At 39.2% G+C, this 23135-nt stretch overlaps 1 protein-coding gene across 2 annotated transcripts in view; it reads right to left on the reverse strand.

Moving 5' to 3' along the window:
* Positions 1–21706: 21706 nt before the first annotated feature.
* The window catches only part of LOC118226508 (collagen alpha-1(XXIV) chain), an 86772-nt gene continuing 85343 nt past the window's right edge, over positions 21707–23135 (reverse strand). For both annotated transcript variants that reach the window (XM_035416212.1, XM_035416211.1), the window contains one exon: positions 21707–23079. In XM_035416212.1, coding sequence (XP_035272103.1) covers positions 22933–23079 — 147 coding nt within the window. In that variant the 3' untranslated portion in view covers positions 21707–22932. The remainder of the gene's footprint in view (positions 23080–23135) is intronic.

Raw genomic sequence — 23135 nt, forward strand, 5'->3', positions numbered from 1 at the left:
GTAGAATGACATTGCACAGACCAGACAAGGCCGTGTCCTTTGAAGTGCCTGTTGTCTTCATTAAATGAGATGACAAATAACCCCCTAGACTCATTTACAGTTACTGAGACATGATTTCATGTTTTAAATAGACGGAGACTGAATGCTGAGGAAAAAACAACTATGACCTAATAGGACGTTCATGATATTTCTTTTGGTGAGTGGCTCTATTTAATGTTCCATGACCAAAAAAGAAATGAAAGAGTTTTATTTTACCTTTCCTAAGTGATTCATCAGCATAACCTGTAGAGCAAGGCATTTAACCCTGGTTTTTTCCTTCAAGCCTCATGAAAGCCAGTTCCTGGGCCCAATAGAAAGTCAGAGAAAGCTTCACATTACTACCAAAAAGGAAAGCAAATGGACCATTGCTATTGATATCCTTTCACATCTTGACTTCTCTGGTCTGAAGCAATCAAGTGTCTTCAATGCTGTAGATTTATTAGGTGTTGAATGATGGAGATGAGAGCCATGCTTTGGCACAATCAATCATTTTAATGGCTTGCTAACAACCCCTCTCTGAGGGTGGAAACCAAACTGATCTGAACCAATGACATCGCACGTGAATGCTAGAGCGTTTCTGCCTTCTTCCCGGGATTACGTCAGTTAGCGCTTCAGTGATCCTGTCTCATGTAAGGGGTGGCCATAACTCCTCATTTTATACGTTGTCAGCCCTGAGTAGTGCTATTGTTTGCTCCGTTTTGCTCAACAGTCAAAACTATCCAGCAGAAGTCACTGTCTGAAACAATGGATGTATGATATTCATATCAAGATATTTAAGATTCCCCGACTGTCAAGAAATTTGGGTAACACAGTGTGCTCCCACATAGATCCATGTGAACCAGATCCCTTGCTGCAGGACTGCATTATCCATCAAGGCACCAGGGGCCACATACTGAATTCTCAAATTTAACCAAGAACCCCTTAAATAGGTTAGAATGTTCTCTGGCGTTGGAGACCCCATGCTTTCACTCGCAAGTTAATCGTAATTTCCCTGGCATTTCCTGCACAGGGGATAAGCAGCAGAACAGCTTCTTCTCTCTGCATCTTGGCGGCATGCGTATACTTTCCCTGGCTGCGAGTGCGTCCCTGTCACACAAACGGGAGACAAACAACCGCTTTGGCAAACGCCAGTCTGCGGCTGCTGTTTGAACAGCGGAGACCTTTACCAAGAAGAAACTGTCCAGTCACTCAAACAGTCAGGCCTTGAGCCTGGAGATGGAACACCATGCATCTTGGGTTTTTACAAAATATCTTGAGCCCTTGCCATGACATTCACTGTGCTGGCAATGCTGTATTCCTTGACATCTGTTATATATATAATGTTCTAGTAAACTGCGGACACAACTGATGTTGACTCCGGGGGTTTGCTGTTGTTTTTCTTGACACTCAAAACTGTTTTGAGCACCTCAGAACTCGATGGAGGTGATGCGACGTCACCGTGGTTACCGAATGTGGCTCCTTTTAAATCCGTGCAGCCGTGGCAATGCGCACAGCACACGGGGAATGCAAGGGGGGAAAGAACACCGCAGGTATGCAAGAGTGTTTTCTGGAAAGCTGCGGAATGCTTGCGGTATGTGTGTTCAGGCCCATGCCAGTGGAAAACAGTAATTCGGGATGCCAATTCAAGCGATTTTATCCACAAGTCGTCAAAGCCACTCAGATGTTCTGCAGCCTTTCAGCAGCTCTAAGAGAAGCTTCCTTACAGCCTCTGGAGATAAAAAAAACACCGCTGAATAGAGAACACGGTTTATTTGTTGACACAACTCTCTTTAGAACTGAGGCCATATTATTTATGCATAAAATCTCGCCAGACGTTTGGTAAGAAAGTCAACACTGGCTGATCAGCATTGCACAGGCCAGTCCTGACTGTCCATCTGTGTTCTGCTTTAACTGGAAACTGTGTAACCCTGAGAAATCTGCAGCCTGCAGGACTCCATAATGTAGGGGAAAATGACTTATGCGGCCTCCTACTGCCTCATCAAATCTGTTTCAGTTCAGGAGACTGCCTGCTGCTCTCTTTCCAGGGTTATTTGCTCCTCCATCATGACGCAGCTTTAACAAGTTATGTAACTGTACCTAACCGATGTGAGGTAATTCCTCCTCGGCCTGTGTCCATGCTTCAAACCCTCCATCTATAATAAACACTTTGGTAAAAAGGGCCAAGCTGGCTCCCAAGGTCATCATCAAAGATAATGAGGGTGAGGAGGCAGATCAATTAGCCACAAAATCACACAACGGCACAATTCCCTAACACGAACGCTGCCCAGCAGAGGTCGTGGAATTTCAGTCACCTTTGATAAGATGAATTTAAGACCTCACAACATTAAAAAACTGTTGGCTGTGCAGATTTTAAACCTTCTCCCAATCCTAGTGGTGCGCTGTGCAAGTGTCTCACTGAGAGAAAAAATGCTCAGGCATCTTGTCTTCTCCTGTTTTTAACATTCAGTAGTAACATGGGAGGTGTTGACAGATAAATATGCTGCCAGATAGAGCCAGGGGTATATTTTACCATTCTGTTCTTAACTAGCTGTTAATCACAACAGTCTGTCCAGCTAAATGATTTTTAAAAATCTGCATTAACAAGTTGGTTAAATTCATGTCCTTGTTAACAACGGGAGAGCTCAGAAACAAGTCAGAATTCAGAAACAATCTGACTACTGACTGTTGCATCTTTTTCCCCCTGTGAATGTCCACTACTATAGAGTCATGATAAGACATGTAGTTTTATGGGAACATACCTGATAGACTGCCAGAACAGTTTTCAGAATCACTGGCTTATATGTGCCTTGTCTGATCCCACTGAAAAGCAACAATCCAATATCAAGGTTAAATGTATTTACACAAAACCATGACCTAGATCTGTGCAGATATGTTTTTTGATTAAACTTTTCAACATTTTACAAAATGTAGCTGAATGCTTAATTTTAAAATTTTACTTATTCAGATTTTTGGGAATCCATTGCCATTTTCTAAGTCAATCATAAAGAGTAAACGATACAGAGATATCCTGTTGTCAACCTCAGTTATAACTTCTACAAATGAGATTGATTTCTACTGCTTTTGTAAAGATATAAATTTTATTTCTCGCTTATGAATAAAAAATCAGCTATTTGTGATGTATTCTCACCATTAACCAAAATGATTGCTTTTCAAAAAGTGTCAACAGAATGAAAAATTAAATTCTGATAGATTGATTAGAAATATGGGGTCCAATAAATATCGACTAACAAGAAAGGGTAAACCGAGATCTTTTTTTTATTTGTTTTTCACAAAAGAATAGCTAAGAAATTGCCGTGGAAAGAGTTGGCCGGCACTTTGCTCACATCTCTGCACGAATGAACAACTTTATCGGAATAAAAGCACGGTTTGCATTCTTGGCCGTTTCTCAGTACTTTCCATCCTGGGGAACAATATTTGCGTGCAGACACAAAAATCCAACCTGGTCATAATGGAGGCCCGAAATTCAACAAAAACATCAGAGGGCTCTTTGCAAGCGGCATTGACTGCTCGAGCGAGTTCTTTAAAGCTGGCTGTCGCTCCACAGCCCTGCCTGCAACAGCTGCACCTATTGTATCTGTGAACGACCCACGCATCAGAGGGCACAGGAATCCACGCAGAGGGGGCAGCCATTGAACAGCCGAAAACGCCGACCAAATCCTGGGTTTAGCGCCCTTTATCTCCTCCATTTTCAGACGCTGCTTACATAACCGGCTACAGCGCTGGCCCCGCTCGTTGCAGAAGGGGAGCCAGTAAAGCCATGCACTGTGGGCAAATTGCCTGTAAATTCAGCTCGCCTCAAAAGGAGACCTCTGACTAACTCTTGCTGGAGGGGGGTGGGGGGGTGGGGTGGGTACGGCAGACCTGAAAGGAATAAGTTGCAAAGGAATTTATCCATGTAAACTGGGAAGGGTGGTGGGCACTGAAGCAAACTGCATGCAGAATCAAAGGATTATCATTCGTTCCGTGACTAATTGGGATAGATGGAGTGCAGCCAGAGTCTGGGTTAGGCAGAGGTGAGCTATCACCACCCATGGCAAGCCTGCCAAAACAGCTGGGGGATCTTCATGATCAATTACATTCCACAATACAAAGTCACCTTCGCCAGGGGAAACTTGGTGGCTCCCTGTTCTGATTCATCATTGCGTAACTTTGAAACAATTTACAGGGCGATTAAGTCTGATTAACAAACCAATTTACAAACCTTCAGTGATGATTCAAGCCACAGTGAAACCATCAATCTACTAAAATGTCAGTGCTCTTAGATTTTTACAACGATTATACTACAAACATTTTGGCACAGTGCTACAACCAACTACAACACAGTTCACTGCGTCATTTGTGATTCCACTTGATTTAGAATCTTTAGTGAATGCTTGAGAATTTCCATGGCAATACATCCGTTTACTTGATGCTGGGAAAATGCATCTAACTCCATCCGTATATCTACTGATTTGCAAAGGTCAGTGCCAGGCAATCTGCTTGTTTTTTTCCTTCCAAGCAAGCTACCTGGCGGTGCTCTTTGCAATTGTTTGCTACATCAGTACATCCTAAAAGGTTTACCATTGCACTTCAATAAGCTCTTCAAAGTGGTGCAAAAATGAGTAATGTAAAAGTCAGATTTGAGTAGATAAGTATATTTTTTATTTTTGAGATTTTAAGACAAATTGAATCATTTACTGAAAATGAGTTTAGGGCATTTTCAGCTGAGACTTACTATACTTACTGCACTTTCTAGTTTCTATTGCTTGGGTTTCTCGTCAGCACCAGTATTTATTTATTGACAAGTGGGGAGAGGAGGCTTCAGTTTCCCCCAGATTCTCCAATGACTCCTTATCAAATGAGTTCTCTGAATAGAAAGAACATGATGTATTCTTTTATCATAACACACCGTGCTTTGTTAATGGATTGAGAATTAAAAATAATGTTAAAAGTATCACATTAATGTTCTTAATTATATAAATAAAACTCGGAATGCTGATTTGATAAAGCCTCCTAACCAATATAGCCGTTTGTGGCTGTACTTCCATGAAGCCTCTGTGAAAAATAATGACAGTGATGACAGCATATCAGGCTCCTGCATTTTGATATCAAATTAGTGAATGGTTACTCAAGAAAGACACCGTTAAACTTTGTGCTAAACAATTCTGTAATAGTAGTGCTACCTTGGTGCCATTTGCATGCAAAAAAGGGAACAAAATAAAACCCTGACCAATAAAATCCACTAGACTAAGCAAAGCTGGTCACACATGACTGGAATAGTGACTCAAAAGACTACAGGAGGGGGTAGAGAAAATCTGCAGGGACTATTAATGAGCATGTTCAGCTGTCACAGGGCGGGAACATTAATGGAGTCAACCAAAAGCACAGCCATTAAGCCTGCATTTGACACTTGAGGATGCACTTTATAGGGTCATGAAACTGTTCCTTCCTCAGATGTATAGTCTGGCAGCGTTTCTCATTACATAGGAGTGGGTTTGAAACACTGTTGTACCAAGTCAGGCTGACAAAGTCAAACACACTATTATATAATAAGAAACTAAACTGAAAGGCAAATTTATATAAAACAGACAGATGATTTACTTTCTTCCAACTTTTTTCTCCATAAATACTGCATGAATTGTGAGAATTGCAATTTTACTAGGATCCCATACTTGTTTTTAGGAAAATATTGTCACATTGGAAAGGTCCGAGTTGTAATGATATCCATATTCTGGCATGCTTGGCTCCTGATGACTACAAACAAGGTTGTGCGTCATTTCCTCTTTGGCAACCAGGATATACTGGGAGGCAATAAATGTTTCAAATGTGGCTTGAGAGAATAGCCAGTAATTCAAAGAATAAGCTTACAGCTGGGCCTTGTAAGTGGCGCACCAAATTAAGGCATGCTTGTGTAGCGCATTGGTACGTCCCAAGGCATGGATTGAGTGTGACTGACTGTGGCTGGTAATCCCAACATCGATTACATGGCTCCCTGGTGCAGTATCTGGCAGCTCTTCAGGCAGACTGCGAAATTTGAAAGGAAGTGAAAAGTGATAGTGATGTCTGTAGCGAAGGAAGAATAAAGGAAAGAAAAGTGTCTCATTGAATGGATCTTGATATCAGGCCATATTCTTATTGGTGTTAATTAATTTACCAATAATGTATACAAACAAACTGGGAAGTTAAAAGGTATCAGTCCTGTACCACTGCCATAAAATGTTGAAAGTTTAAAGGTAGTTGTGCAACAGTCACACCATACACACAGAAGTATTTTCCTTGTCCGGACCCACCTGCAATCATGCAAATGATAAAATACAATAGTTTGAGTTTTTTGAATAGGACAATATTTGTATTTGGAATGGCTGATTGTGCCGGTAAGCCCAACCGACCTCTTAACTGCCTGTAATGTCAGGGAATGTCTGATTCCCAGGACTTTGAAGTACTGTGCACACCAAAGAAAGTGCACAATGAGAACATCCATGGAATTTTTATATCAGCATTCACACTGAAAGCCAAGCTCAATTTGTTCAAGTTCAAGGTTCAGCGCCAACATCAACCCAGATGAACTGCGTGTATAGCAAAAGTCATTATGTAATTAAAATAAGTACATAAATGCTTTGACTTACTGTGCCCTCCCATAACTGTTTCTAATGGAGATCAATGAGTTGATTTGCACTGATAAACATGACCTCATGTAATCGAGATCTAACCTTTGTATTTGATAGCTTTTTTCATTAAATAAGTGAAATAAAAATGTTAAAAATGTGTTCTGTGTTTATTCAGCTTCCCTTTGCCTAATATTAAATTTTGTCAAAAGATCTGAAACCATTCAGTGTGACAAATATGCAATAATAGAGGAAATCAGGAAGGGGGAAAATACTTTTTGGCAGGTCTGTATGTAGGGTTGCCTACTGTTAATTTATTTTCTGACAACAAAAATTAGAGTGAACAGCAGTTATTCAACAATTTATCATACCAAATGCACGGAGAGTAAGGTTTCAATATTCTAAGGACAAAATATATCTTTAGTAAGAATATTGTCTGTGAAAAAATGTATTTGCTGGGGGGAATTCTTCAAAAGAAGGGCTGCATTCTCACACATCATTCCAATGACAACTTTATTTTAACATGAAACAAACAAAAAATGTTTTACTTGTCAATCAACTTGCCTATCATGTTTATTTGGCCGATCTTGACCTATCAATCTGCTGACCTGTCAGCTGCGATGAGAATATCCACAACAAAGTTTGCTACAGTATTTATGTTGTTCATATTGGGTTGCATAACAATGGAATATCCATTCCATTTGAGTATGGATGATAAGCTCCCAAGTTTCTGTTAGTATCAATATGAAGAACCGTTATGGTGACCACAAATATCAATGTGCTAAAATGTAATAAAGCACACAAGATGGCCGACTGTATTTCAGTGCATAACATTCATCTTGACTCCACCTTGCCACTCTTTGTGCACTAGCAGGTGTCAGCAAGCAGGAATTTGCCTATTAGAACTGGTCCCATCATGCGGTGGAATGGCTCAACCTCACAGCTCTCACCTTTTCAAATATAAATTAATTTGAATTGAAGCTGATGGAAATAACTGTCTGAGGCCTTCACAGACCTGTCAGCTTGAGGCTTTGATCGCTGGCTGCAGAACTTCGCTGTGGCAGTTGGTTATTTTATCCCTCAACGAATCACGGGGGGAACCAACTGGCACTGTCCCGTAGCTTGACATGTGCAGGTTTAAATCTGCACTCTTTCTCGGCAGACCTGTGCTGATGATGCAAAGCCGTTTGATGGGCGCTGTTGGGGCTGGCTCCTGGTCCCCAGCTGATGGCGGGACCGTGCGTGTTCCCATTTCGGGAACGACAGTATGAAACACGAGCTGGCTGAAAGCCTCTCAAATTTTCTTTCACGAGATGTGAAGGCAGAATGGATTGAAAAATAAATGGAGATGGCAGGTTTTCTTGCAAGGAAAGATGATTACAGAAGTGAAAACACTCGCCTCAAGTTTGGCTACATTTTCACAGTGGAGACTCCTGCGTCTGTTATTGAACAGACTCTGATTGGTTAAAGGTGGAGACATGGAGAAAAGATTATCGAAAGCATTGCACTTCCTGGTATGTTGCAGTGAGGAAGAAAAGGATCAGAATTTCGGATTGCGAGCTCTCAGCACCTTGAAGCAAACAGATTTAAGACTCTGTTAGGCCATGCTCTTGATGAATGAAAGTGGACGCTAACTGGAGCCAGCTGCATGTGGTTTTCACCAAACTTCATTTGGCCAAGAATGAAACGTACCGATATGAAACGATCTGCCTCTCTATTCTAAAGTGGCAGAATAAACAACAATAGGGTTTCGTCTGGAGATGTGTCCCAGTGACCTCCCGACCTCCGTCGTAGCGCTTAGTATTCCACTCACCTTCTTTCAATCTTCTAGGGAAATAGAAGCTTCAGGCACCAGAATTTGTCACAGTTCCTGGACACCAGAGAAACCAGGAGCGTGCCCGGCCCATTTCCCCCCCTGCTTAACTGCCCTTCATTGTTATTGTCTCTTTACCTTTTGTGTCTAGTTGTTTTTCTTGTTCCCTTGTTAGTTTTTTCTGTTGTTTTATTGGTTGATTGGGTTTCCTCACCTGTGTGTCATTGGTTATTAGTTTCACCTGACTGTTCTCTGCATTTAAGTTGGCCGTGTTTGTTTGGTCTTTGCTCGGTTTTCGTTGCCTTCCTATGTATCCTCAGACTGAAATCTAGCACCGGTCTTTTTTGTGTTTCCTGGTTAAATAATCTCTTGTGTTTGTTAGCGGTTCGCTAGTGGTTTCCTGTCTTATTTCTTTTCCTTCAGTGTTAGCATTTAGTTTTTGGTTCTTCGTGTTCCTTCCTGTTTGTTATTTTTGGTTCTACTGATTGAAAATCTTTGGTTAGTTTATCCTCTGTCTCATGTGTTTCTCTGCACTTGTGTCCACCTCGCTCCACGGACTGACGGAATTACAGCATGTGCTGTTTCCTATGAGATGAAAGAGAGGACCGGGGGTGTAAATTCAATCAATTTCAACAGCTATGTGTAAAACTCTGTTCCATCGCAGTGCAACAATGGTTAAAAAACAAATCAATGCCACCAAAAAGAAATTTATGGCTTGGTTCAGGCCTCCCTGCTGAGTGTTCTGGAAACAGAGACTTTACAGCTCTTCTGACCTTCAGAACCTGTGTCTATGAAGCAGCCTCTTCAAAACAGATTTGTTTCTCCTTATCTTTTTTTAAGCATTGATTCGTGTTGACAGGACACCCACACCCTTTTCTCAACCACAAATGTTGCAGATACTATCACTCAGTCTTAAAAGTTATTGCAAATGAGAGAAATAAGGAACCACCATTTTCCACATGATAATTAAATTTCTTCATGAAACTTGAGAATGTGTGAACGAGGAGTAATTATCTTTTCAAAAAAGCTCTGGAGATAGATTCCAAAAGGTCAGTGAAGTCATTTAAAAAATGTAGTAAGACTTTTGTGAGTGTGTGCGTGTGTGCATGCATGCATATGTGTGTGTGCATGTATGCTTATGCTTGTACCTAAGCCAACATTCCAGAAAAGGTCCTGTCAGTGCTGGAACTCTCAATTAACTATACACAACAATATTTTCACTCCCGACAGTTTCAAAAGCCCCATTCATTCTATCTAATCTGGACATTTAGGTCCAGCAAAGACAACAAGCCAGAGGTCATCAGAGCTGGGTATGTACTTTTTGTAAACGTCTCTGTAAAAGGCTCTAAGCGCTAGTGCTAATACTGGATAATTTATTTGGTTCCTAGGTGTTCTTCAGCATTGATCAAACTAAGAGTGTCTTGAAACCAAGATACCCAACTCAAAAGAGCAAACAAACACGTCTCTGTGCCCCCTCTCTCTCTCTGAAAATATTTTTAAAAGAAAAAAAGTCACCCTCTCAATTAGATTAACTATAAATACTAGATAAAAATAAAAAATAAGGATTTCCAGAAAGTGATTCAAATCATTACTTGCTGTTCTCGATTGGAGAATTAGGCTTGTACACAAAAACCTACATGGTCGAATACCAGGGAAACACAGTTGTTATATACTTGAGAAAAGCACTTAAGCTGAATCATTTCACACTGCTGTGTTTATTTAGTAGGTATAATTTGTGTTGAGTTCCTTATTATGAAATAAATCGCATTTCATAAATAAGGAACTGAACACAAACAACATTTTTTGTCTGTTTCTTTCAAAAAAGGATACCTATTGGCAGATGCTCGCACAAAGAGGCAAGTGAACCCCACTGAGAAAGAAGGACAGCAGAATGCGTACCGTTATAACTTAACTCAGAATTTACAATTCAGGTTTTGCTTTTTCCTTTTAGGCAGTGTCCATAGATATCCTATTGCTGACTGATTCGCATACACGATGAGAGTAACTGAACTTCCTTTGCCTTTCATGTGCCTTTGGAAATACGCCGACTTACTGCTTTACCATAAAACAGGTGGAGTCGAGCTTCTCTGTAGCACTAGCGTGTCAGGATAAATGAATAGTAAATAGGTCACTGTCAGTCCTGTACTTGCTCTAAACACAGCCTGGGCACTATTAACAGTTTACAAATGTTGTGGGCCTAACTCATATGTGAACACGCATCTTGGGGTTCAGCTGGGTCCCATTTTGTGCCGACCATGTGGCTCAGCGATCCCCTCCCAGCTGGAGCCACAGTGGGAGAGGAGGGGCGTGCGTAGCACAAACGTTTCCCCTGCGTTCCTTCTCAGACAGATCTGGAGGTGGTGCCTACGACCAGATGGCAAACTTGCGTAATGGGATGGATTTAAGGGAAAGCTGAGGGAGAGAAAGTGCAGCGCTGGCAGAACACCCAGTCAAAGGCAGTTATGAGTTTCCACCTGGAAGTGGGCAGGCTGGCCATCTGAGGGGAATCCCTGTGCAGGTGTGGAGGCTATTTGGCCTCTCTCTAGGCTAAGGAATTTATGAGTGTTTGCTCAGGCCTGGCTGAGGCTCCATGTAGAGGGAGGAGGTGAGGAGGGGGTGAGGAGGGGGGTGGGTAGATCTGTCGAAGCAGGGGTTAAATGCCAGGTGTGAAAGGTATTATTTTTATGCTGTGGCTGACAATTATATAAACATAAACTGCATTCAATGAAAAAAAAAAAAAAGCATTTGCTCACGACACAACAACAATTAGCAGTCACGCAATTATTCCCTGTTTGACAGTCCAAACTAAGTATGCTGATATTAAAAAGAGAATATGTTCTTGACAAAAATGAAGCAATTAAATTTTGGAAATTTATGTTCATCTTTAAACACATTGTACTGTTTTCTTTGAGACTCTGGTAGTTATTTGAAGTGAAGCTCACCAAAAGATATCAGTCGTCGGTGTCTCTGGTTCAAAGAGTGAAAAAAAAATCATGCTAAAGCTTGTCATGGAGTGAAAGGAATTCATTTTCATCACATGATTTCATTGATGTTTAAATCTTCACCTGGCTATCCGCTATATTTTTTTTTTACATCACTAGGGCAGCAGAGGAAACAACAAACAGTTGCTATGGTCAAATCCCAACGTGTATAAACTGCTCAGGGCACCATTGCAAAAGGATAAAGCATGTTTGTAGGGAACATCAAGCCAAAAGCATTCCACACTTCAGAGTCTGAGCCAGTGAGGCCGTATGAAAGCTTGGGGGTGATAGTTTCGGGAAATGAATCAGCGCTCTTCAGATTAGGTAAATTTTTTTGTCATGTTGTTTATCTATAAACAAGCCGATGTTCCAAAAAAATAACATTTGCTCTTTTCCATCAAAGACCTCAGAGGACAGTTTTTTGTTATTTTACACTCCAGCAGAGCATCTGCTGATTTTGGCACAAGAGATATGAGGTCATCACTAATCATTTATTATTTGCATTTCATGCCTCAAAACGCTACCTGCCGAGAACAAGCCCACAGTCAATAACCCTAAACCGTGTGGTTCTACTTTCAACTGAACTGCGATAGTATATTAGGAACCGATAATGAACTTTAATCTGTGATGTAAATTGGATTTTGGGAGATCAAAATATAGTAATATTCAAAACAGTGGCTGCCACATAGAGAAAAGGGGTCACAGCAGTAATGGTGAAACACAGCCTTCACCCCACTGAAGAGCATAGTGTGAAAAGGCTCCTGTTTATCTGATGCAGCACCAGGGCTAAGACATAAAGCTATGGCGGCTGCTGTTCAAGACCCAAACCTGTGATTATTTTCAGCTTTGGTGGTAAAGCTGGTCATAAAAGTCTATCTAATGATACTGCCTCGCACAGCTGTAGTTTAAAGCTGCTCACATAAATGACAATTCCATTCCTTCACAAGTAATGGCCTTGGGGAGCAATGCTTTTTTTAATTTAGTCTAGAACAAAATGTATTAATGCTATATGCACAAAACTACCTCTGTTATTTCTTGGAAAAGCATTAAATAAATGTCGGGAAACTAAGTACAGCATGTACTGCATCACTGAGAGGTTTCAAAGCACTATTGATAAATGATTGACAGTGTCTGGTCTCTGTCAGATGGCACTCAACAGTGTGGGTTTGCTGTAGCAATCAAATGGGTAAGCAATAACAGCTTCATGAGTAAACGCCTAATATTCAAGCAAGAGTGGGCAAGCTTCGTACGAGCATGAACCAGATGAACTTCACAATGCACAGGACAAAGTACGCTGCTCTTGGAGCGTGAGCTACTCATGGACAGGATACCAGACTGAAGCCACATGACTGCCTGTTTTGGGTCAAAATGACAGGAAAGTTCTAAATGGAAAACTCTTTGGGCTATCCACTGCGATGTGCGCAGCTCAAAATAGACAGCTGCAGATGAAGGGGAAGAATATCGCAGGCAGATGTTCACTAAGCCATTGCTGTGTGCTGGCACTCGGCTCATGTCTGACTTCATTTCTAAATTGCAGCCATGGGCTCGGTCTGTATATCCGACAAAAACACAGGAGTAGAGCCCAACGCCATGAAGGGGTAAGTAGGCTATCTGAGGAAATGTGCTGTGGAAGATGACCAAATGTGGGCCATTTCCGGCCACATGGTCAAACTCCCGAGGATGCCACCTCAGGCACTCAGAACTGAGAGCTAATAAAGAGGCTGTTTGGAATATAAGACCAACATAGGAAACGAAAGGACACGATACAAACCAAAAGATGTATTTCACTGAAAAGCATGAATTTCATACATTGCACAAACATTCATATTCCAAACATGGGGAAGTCTAAATGCTTGTGCTTCACAATCCATACTAAAGAAAATATTAAAAACAGAAAAGATATCATTAATTTACCCAACACATTCGTCTTTTCTGCAGTCCAACATTGAAAAATGCTAATTTGTGATTGAGCGCTAAAATGGTTCAGTATAGAAAAAATCCAAATTCCTCTGCTTTGCTGTGTGACATTAACATTCAATTGACAAATTTAATTTAGTATTGTGGTTTTTGGTTACTTACCCTGCAGCTGACAGGAGCAGGGACTGGTTAAAATGTTCACCACACATGAATGTCTTAATTTGCACTTGAAATGCATAAATGGTCTAATTTCATTAGACAGAATCAAGAATTCCATCTAAAAGCTGAAAATCAGTGAACAGAGTCATGTTGTGACCTGTCCCCCTGGAGGTTATATACAAATGCTACTTTATTTTATAAACTAAAGGATTGTCATAATCCCTATGGTTCTTTACAGTGGGTACTATAATTCTGGAAAGCCACTTGTGAAGAATACCAGACTATTAGCATCACTGTTATAGCATATCACATCGCAATATAAATGCATTACATATTACATGTTTTGACCCTACAGTTAATGTAAATAGTAATAAATGCATCAAATTCTGGTCAAACTATTTACTGTTTGCCCTGTTCTTGACTCAGTAACCAAGGGGAGGAAAAAATTCTTCAAGTCACACACCCATGCTCGACCCCACAGCCAAGCAGGAAAACTTTTAAACCCAGCCGCCAACAATTATCTCTGTTTCTCTGGCAGCGCAAGTGTGTATCATGAACGTGTCGCTAACCATCTGCAGTCACTTGAGTAGAAACATCTGCTTTTTATATAATGTACTTTGGTACATTCTGAAACCTTTTTCCCCCTGCAATTTATCGCATGCTTTGGGTGCAAACTATTGTCAAAAATTTCACTAATCCCTGTGATTATTTATTGGCTATTACAATAAGAGGCATACAACCAGCAAGTGACATGTGCTCCTTGATGAACCATTTCGGAAATGATAAGGGAACAGCGTTCTCATTAAAAATGAGGAATTTTCATCCTTGAAAAATGAGTCCTTTTATGTGGAGATTCCATCCAGAGAAATGGCATGATATAAATCAAAACATAGCACAAGAAACATTAAAAAAGGAGCTTCAATATATGGCAAAAAAATCACGTTATGACTTCATTCTAATGGGTCCCTGTTTCTCAGCCTTCTATAACAAATATGCCTAAAAGCCTAACAAATGTTCTCTGAAGGATTACAATGGATAGAGCTCTTGAAGTCATTTTATCAGGGAAACTGATTCCAGCCCTTGCATAAATAATGAAGTCTTACCCCTGAGAGACACGCGGCTTTGAATAGTTTCAGTCACATATAGTATAAACTCATTTGTAAGTGGCAATATAAGCTGGACAACTAATTCATTCAGCCACTTGTTGATCTCACATTCCTTCTAGACATTACCACCGTTTCCATCATAGTAAGTAATTTCCCCCCTTTCTGGAGCCTATTTTCCCCTGTGGAAACACTAGTAGGTAACGCAGAGGGGTTTCCCCCAAAGAGAGAGAAATTCCTTTGAAATGGAAAAGACCGGACCACCAGCACGACACCAGGAAATGTTAGAAAATGTAGGTGTTAGAGGATGTCTGATACATCAGCATTGAACAGTAATTTGGTAACAAAGCCAGGAGAACTCTGCATTGGTGAAACATGTCAGTGGAGTTCACAGCTTTTCATATAAAGCTTTCGATTGCATTATTACGGAACTCGTACTTTAAAACTCTGCGTATTCTAAAGATCAGCTGGGTTACCACTGAGGAACAGCAATATTTGTACTGAAGTGAAACAAAAATAATGTGCTTTTCATGTTCCCATTGAAATGGCTTCCATGGTTAAATAAAACCTCCCAATGAAGTAACCTTTTTTTATAAAAGACAGATTCATTCAACTGCTGGATCTACCAAAATCTGAATACTTAGGTTTCTGCTGGAGAATATGTGGCATTGATAAATCAGTAAAATGATTTGTATTTCAATAGCTCTCTGAGTCCTGACCAGTTGAAGACAGCAACCCTACATTACATGCAGCAAATGCAATGAGCTATCTCCAGCCCAGTCTTTATGCTCACCCATCCTAAGGGCTTTTTACAGCCGTCCTCTTCAGAGACACTATTTTTAAAAGGTAGAATGAGAGGGCAATGTTGTAGCTTCTATTTAGCAAGAGTGACACCATGTGGCAGGTGTATGTCTCACTGCTCATCTTCATCATCTGCACATGAGCGACCACGCAGAAGGCAAGGCTCGTACACGCAGTTTATCAAGGATCTATAAACAGTGAATGACAAGTGCCTGCTTAGTTAATGCCCAGTTATAATTCACTCTGTTCTATGACTTTATGTGGATCCAAATGCCTGAAATAAAACTTTACGCAGGTGCACATAAACAAATTAAATGATTCAAATGTACTCGAATTCCACGAGCGGTGGCATTTGTGATTATCAGTTATTCAGTCAAGCTTTTGGTCACCTGCAATTCACCAAAACTTTGACAAAGGTCTTGTGACCAAAAACTTGACCAAATAAATAAGGATTTATAAATGCCACTGTATGGAGAAGGTGTATTCTTTATCTGAGTTTACAATTAAATTAAGTCAATGAAAAACATTCTCCATCTCCTTTTTGTGCAAAGCTTCCATCTTCTCCCGCAGACTGAGATTTCTGAGTGTGTGGTCCACTGAGAAGTGTGGTTGTGATCACAGTGTCATACATTTATTAACTGAATATATATATATGGAAATATTGTGGAAAAGACTTTCACACACAAAAAATCCTTACCTTAGTTTATAAATCCAGATCAAGAGTTTGTATTACAGCCAAATGTAATACAGGTAGAGCAGCCTGGATGAAACTATCCTCAAAAGATGTAACTGAAGTTATATGGAAGAATGTGGGAACTTTCAAAGAAACCACAAACTCCCCTATTATCTTTTGAAAGCCAAAGGGTGGGTAGAAAAAGTTTCAAAGGACATTAAATAAATGGATTCCAATCATTTCATCAAATCTTTTCATTCAGTATGGTTACTGACAAATAACCCTTTGTTATTTTAGTCAAAGATGCCTTGAACAAAAAACAAAACAGGTAAACTTGACTGTGGTGTGGGGATGGCTGGCTTAAGCAGCCACACCTGCCCTGGGTCAGGCTAATTAGACCTGGCTAATTAGATAATTGGTTAGATAATTGGCCAGGTCTAATTAGCTTGACCCAGGGCAGGTGTGGCTGCTTAAACCAGCCATCCCCACACCACATAGACTTTATAAGCTTTCAAAGCCAGCAATGTCATATTAAATATGACTGCATTGCTGTGCCACCTTTTCTGTGGTACCATTTGTCACCATATTCCAAACGCATGCGTTCAAACCTAATCATGATGTATGATGCACCTCCAATCCAAGAATTAACATTTAATATGTGTGACTGATGAAAGGAAGCCTCAGTATCATGCAAAAACAGTAGTAGCCAACCTAGGTAGTAGGTGATTCCCACCAGTGCTTCCAGGATAACAGAGGAAAACAAAATTCTTCACTGTCTTTGGAGTAGAGGGTCAACCAGCTTCAGGTCTGGAGCACTCTTCGCCTAACTTAATATTTACAAGGCTATGCGCATGCTTTCAAACATCTTTTCAGAGATTGCATGGGTGAAAGCCGCCCCAGAAACAGTGATTTACTTATGCTGACAGTAACTGTGACTTTCCTCAAACTTGAAGTAGAGTGTGAGTGTCAGGCTGTTTCTATTGCATCTGGGTACCAACTAAGGTTCCTCAGAGTAAGCTGCAAGAGGAACAATCGTTCAATTTATCAAACCACACAGTTACATACTTGTACACGTGTAGAAGAAATATAAAACAAACTTAAAGGAAAACATGTTTTCCATGCCACCTTACATTAAATAAATAGCTTTTCTAAAAAAAAAAAAAAATCAAGCCTTAGATACTTCTGTTTGTCATATGGCCACAGAGTTGATCCTGTTGTGATGTATAAAAGCAAATTCATGAAATTCTTCTCTCCTGAACTTTCGTAAACTGGATTATGCAAGGATCTGGAAACAATTGCTCAGAAAACTTTTTTTTTTTCTCAGCTGATCTGAATCGCAAGTACACAGTCTCTGAGTTATATGTGGAAACATAAATCATTATGAAAATGTCATGCTGTATGAAGAAAAACAGCCTCATCGCTATAGAAACAAATACACATGACAGAAATGCTCTGCACTTACCTTCCATGTCTGATGAGAAACACTAGGCTACTTTGCTGAATGTTATTTACCATTTCTCTCAATGCCACTAAATATACTTGGACTGTGTTTAAAGATCTATGTTTGTAAACAATCCTTATTTAAATATTTAACGGCTCATCATGGAAGTACATTAAGACAACAGAGTGAAGAGCATAACTAGTAAATGTGACATTACCTCTGAGGATTTATTAGGATATCTTTCCTTAAATGTGTATTTTAATGCTGCCATGACCAACATATAGCTTGCCAACAAGAAATTACATCTTTTCTGATTTTGTTGTGCTGCAATTCTGTGCAGTAGTTCAAAATAATGGGAAGAGATTTAGATAAAAACCATTATGATTTTCAAAGAAAAGACTTGCAAACAGTCATTAATAATGAAAGAACATTCCATGCACAGGCCCACATTTTGTCAGTAATCTTTAAAAGTGGGCAAACCATCATCTTAACTTGATCCAGATTCTGGAGAAATGTATCCCGGCTATAATTTATTATCTATTTCAAACTTCCACTGAGCTAGAAATATTTGGCAGACACTCAATGAGCATATCTCAGGAAAGTATTTCTGTGGAATGTTACCTCAAGCCCAAAAACAATAAGAAACCATGTGGAAAAGGTAGAGATTACTTTCATACATTTCCCCTGAAATTACTGGTACAGTGGTGGGAAAAAAAGTATTCAACCTCTTTGCTATGGCAAACCTGAATTAATTAGTTGGCTTCTCTTTGTGTGCTACAACAGTAGATCACAATGGTTCGATGAAAAAAAAACATTAAGGACACCTGCCTCTGCAACATCTTAGAGTCAGGCAGTGGATTTTAAAAAATTAAATTAAATTAAATCTTAAATTTCAAGGAAATTAGGGATAACCCAACGGTGCATAGTATTTATTTTCTCATGTATGTCATGCATTTTTACATATAGATTTAGTTTTAACTTACAGTAGTCCAGTCTTGAACCCTTCAAAGTACTGTGATCTCAGATCGTGCTCTTCTGCTTCAGGTAATGTCTTTCCGTTTTAATATGGTACAGAGAAGTCACTGGCAACTTAGTACCTCATTGTCCAAAAAGGAGTTGGGGAAATGTCTCTCTTAATTCAGCATTTAAAGATAAACCTATGACATGCAGCCCTGAACACCACTACCTGGGTGGCATTAGAGGCATACCTACATGGTTGATTTATATATTATACTATGCACATACATTTTCAAAGGGCCAAACAAAGTTGTCAGATCAAATTTTCCAGCTCTCACTTCCCTGATGGCTCTTAAGAATATATGAAATTAAAGACAGAATTTGACCTTAAGAAAGTCAATGAGTTTATTCTCACATTCATGCAGTGAGATGAGAGGGAAATGGTAGACCCATCTGATGTGGCAAAGCTACACAACGCATTGCAAGGTTGCAATTTTAAAATAAATTATTAAAATCTATATATGCATGTATATCAGAATCACAAGGGCTGAGAAAAATGTCTGAAAAATACATGTATAAATATGTAGCTGGGTAGGTCAGTTTTCAGATCAGTTTTAAGGGTATAAATTACTTCCAATGTTATCTCCCCAAGAGTGGTGAGATTTCGCTTCTTTCTTGGCTTAACTTCAAGATTTGTCCCTTCATTTTCATTGAAATCAAAAACAAAAACTGACAAATCAAAAACAAAATTTTGTCATTTTTGCAAAGAATGCTCTATTCTGGAACAGTGGTACACTGACTTCTTTTATTACACTGTTGTATAACATCATACTTTCCCCTTTGCTTACTCACCATTGCCTCCCTTTGGTTTTCATTCTGTGAATTCATCCGGTAACAATTCCCATGAGAGAAGTAGCCCTTGTGTCTCCTGATTAAGAGGGCTACTATGCTCATTTGCATTGGCACAATGTGAGATGTCTTGCTCAATGAGGCGAATTAAGAACTCCATATAAATTCATTAGGAACAACAATGGGTTATTTGGGGTTGTTGTGCCTTTTGCCAGCAGTTTTACCACTTCTTCCTGCCAAAAACCTGAAGCTAAGCAGGGCTGGGCTATAAAACCAGGGCTGAGTTCAAAAAGCAAAATAGATTGAAATATTCAGCTAGTCAGTAGTTTTACATCAACTGATGTGTGATGAGCGTTCTGGCCCAAAATGGCTGCCGTGCATCACCCAGATGGATGCTACACATTGGTGGTGAAGGTGAGTTTCCTCCTCATCACTATATAGCACTTTGAGCATCTAGAAAAGTACTATATGGATGCAATGTTTCATTCATTCATTCATTCATTCATCTATGTTGTGCAGATCACTTTTGTAATAGCTGAGTACCAATCATGGCCCTCCATGTTGGTAAACTAATTTTATTCAAAGTGCTTTACCCTAATCCCTAGTGACACATTGCTTGCACTTTCCCAAAATGTCCCATGCTCATTGTAAATTTTAATCTTTATAATGCAATTTGAGCTATGATATAGACATGTCTGTTTTCATGGAGTGTGAGAGTATTACAGTACCTTATGAAACACAATGTGAAAAATAATCTCTCCAATGTAATAGTGTGTGATTTTTAAATAAAAATGAAGGAATTAAATAAGTAAATAGATAAATAAATAAATTAGTGAATGAATTAATAATAAAATAAACATTTTATTTTAACAATCCTGCAAAAGCAGGGTTGTTAAATTTTTATTTTAACAATCCCTGTGAAGCCCCATGCCCTTTTTAACACTCACCTGTTAGGACTCAAATCAGCATAAAAACTAGCTGAACATGATGATTTTTCTTCCTAACATTATACCCTGTTCATGCCATGAGCTGGGAAATAATATGAGTATACAATTTAAGCCATTTCATTCAAGGAATGCAAAACATTTTCAGCCTACTTGCAATTAATGTGTTGTGATGCTGAAAAGGCCTGTAAGTAATAATGGCTTATTTTTTAGGTGTTGAATGCAGAATAACAGCAGCATTATATGCTAGTTCAATTCATTTCCAAACACTGTCCTTTTTATTATCCTGCTTTTATATTAGATGCACACATTAAATATTGAGACATTATCCATAAATTACACAAACATCCAATTCCACAACTGGTATTTAAAATATACATTAACCTTGAATAATTATCGGTTAAACTGAAAAGTTACAAACGCATTTCATATATAAATGGTCTATATAAATAACAAAAAAGTAGCAGATTAACAGCAATAGTTAATTCCACCAAATCTGTCTTGTGTTACTATGCAGTTAAATCTTGCAAAATTAAAACAGGCTACGTATTGGAGGTTTGGATGTCAGAAACGTAGACCTCATCCTCAAGATAGTGATGGGTGCGTGTCGCCCCCTGCTGAACAAAGTGTGCATCAACAGCTCACATACTTCAGTCTTTAGCAGATGTGCTGACAAAAGAGACTCAGTCACCATGGATACAATCCAATAAATACATTTTCTCTACTGCCTGCCCTGCTACTGGTCACATGTGCAGCCTTCCACGAAGCTACATTATTACTGGAAACTATAACAGTAAACCTGATGACAGTACTTCAGCAGAACAAACATGAATTTGGGCTGGGCATCTAAGAAACTGGGATTGCAAAGATTTTGACAAGGCAGAACTCTTGTACTATCACTATGGGAATTAGGCCCGTTACAGACTGGTGTATGTACATCAAATAGTTGAGGAGAAATTCAGTGTTTCAGTTAAGTCATTAATCAACAATTTACAGTAGGTCATATGTCTTAAAGAGTAACTATATGTTATATGGTTTTCATTCATTTTTACAAATTATGACTATTATGGTTGCAATGAAAAAGGGCTAAAGAAAAAAAAATCAGAACAAATTTGGAACAACTAGCAGTTTCATGAAATGCTAAGCACACACTGATCACACCCAGATTCTACTTATCATGTCCAGAATGCATAACAATTACATTTCCATGTAAAACTATGACAGGGGTTTATAATACATGTTTTCAAATGATTATTAAAATATTGGGATTTGTTGAAATGGAAATAAATGATTACCATTTTTACATTTGATTGTGAGAGCAGTATTTCTTATGTGGCATGTCTGGCCAACAATGTTAAATCCAACATGCCTTGACCAAATCTGTGGCAGACTTTTAAAAGCAAGAACAAATATTAAATCAAATATCAAAAACTGTATATAATTCATAAGGGATTAAGACATTTTTTTTATTTCAACATATTTTATATTTACATTTGTTTATTCTCAAGCATCTATATTATTACACTTTAATCCATGTAACATAACTTAAAACATAATAATTATTGTGTGTGGTATTTTCATGTTCTGGCCTGTTAGCTGCCAGTTTGTTTATTACTAACAAACATTGGAAATAGTGAGCAAATGTGTATATAAGCAATGTACATGCAGTCACATATCTGTGTGTACATACAAATACACATTAATACATAAATAAAAAACTATTTATAAAATGGTAGTTGAGCAGATAAATCTCTGAGAAATAGTATAATTTATTTGGGGTACAGTAATTTGAGCAAAAATGATATAAATAATTAACCATATAATGTCAAAATATACACAGGAAAAATGGCAAACTCACTGATGAACTCTTCTAATCTATTGCAGCACCACTGTAGAGTTGCCATTGGTAAGCACCTCCCACATCAAATGAAACATAAATCCAAAAGATGAGACATGTAAATTTTATCAACATAAGTCATATAAATAGTCTGTAATGAAATAATTGACCAAATTCAAATAAGTACTCTTACAACAGAACATATCTTGATGTAACCAGTACATACAACTTGAAAATAAATTCTTAAACACAAGTACCTTTAATATACTTGAAGGCAAAACATATAGGAGGTAGAGCACCATCTGATAAGATGTACATGTCCAGAGTGGACAACTGGTTGAAATTTATCTTAAAAAATACATATATCGAAGACCATTCGATTGAAAATGCAATAATTCTATCACACAGAATCCACAAGCTATTGCACTTTTAGGAACATTTATATAGACAGTGCTATTGTGTGGGAGCCTGTGGTGCTCAATGGACTGTGGAATATCAGCTCCTTGTGGAGTTCGTGGAGCACTCTTTCCAGAACACAAGGACCCCAAAGCACCATTTTGATTACAGAATGATACGCTTTTTATACATATTGAAAACTGTTGTCCTGTACTTCATTGAGCTGGCTTTATCCCCTACAGACTGTGTTCTCCCGAAGAAGTCCTTTGCTTGTCTTAGCAGGGTACTGCTCATGGACATGCTCAGTAACTTATCCCCTTTGCTGTAAGGGATAAAAATGACAAAAATGCTTTATAAAAAGGTGTTCTCTCTTTCAGGAGCATTTCATTTCGATGCCTGTTGTTGGCTTTTAAGGCTTGTGGGGAGAGCAGGGAGGCTTCACACAAAGCAGACAGGCCCCACTTCGAGGCGGAGCTTCTGGCCCTGCCTGAGGTTAAACGGCTCCTGTAAGTCCACGATGGGGAGCTGGTGACTGTCCTGAGTTTGAAAGAAGAAGCGTGACTGATGCCAGCTGCCATCTTGAATCTGATAGGGAGAAAGCACAAGGTGGAATGAATCATGAATGGCAGACAAAAGGGACT

This window comes from Anguilla anguilla, chromosome 4 (genome assembly GCF_013347855.1).
Source record: "Anguilla anguilla isolate fAngAng1 chromosome 4, fAngAng1.pri, whole genome shotgun sequence".
NCBI lineage: Eukaryota > Metazoa > Chordata > Actinopteri > Anguilliformes > Anguillidae > Anguilla > Anguilla anguilla.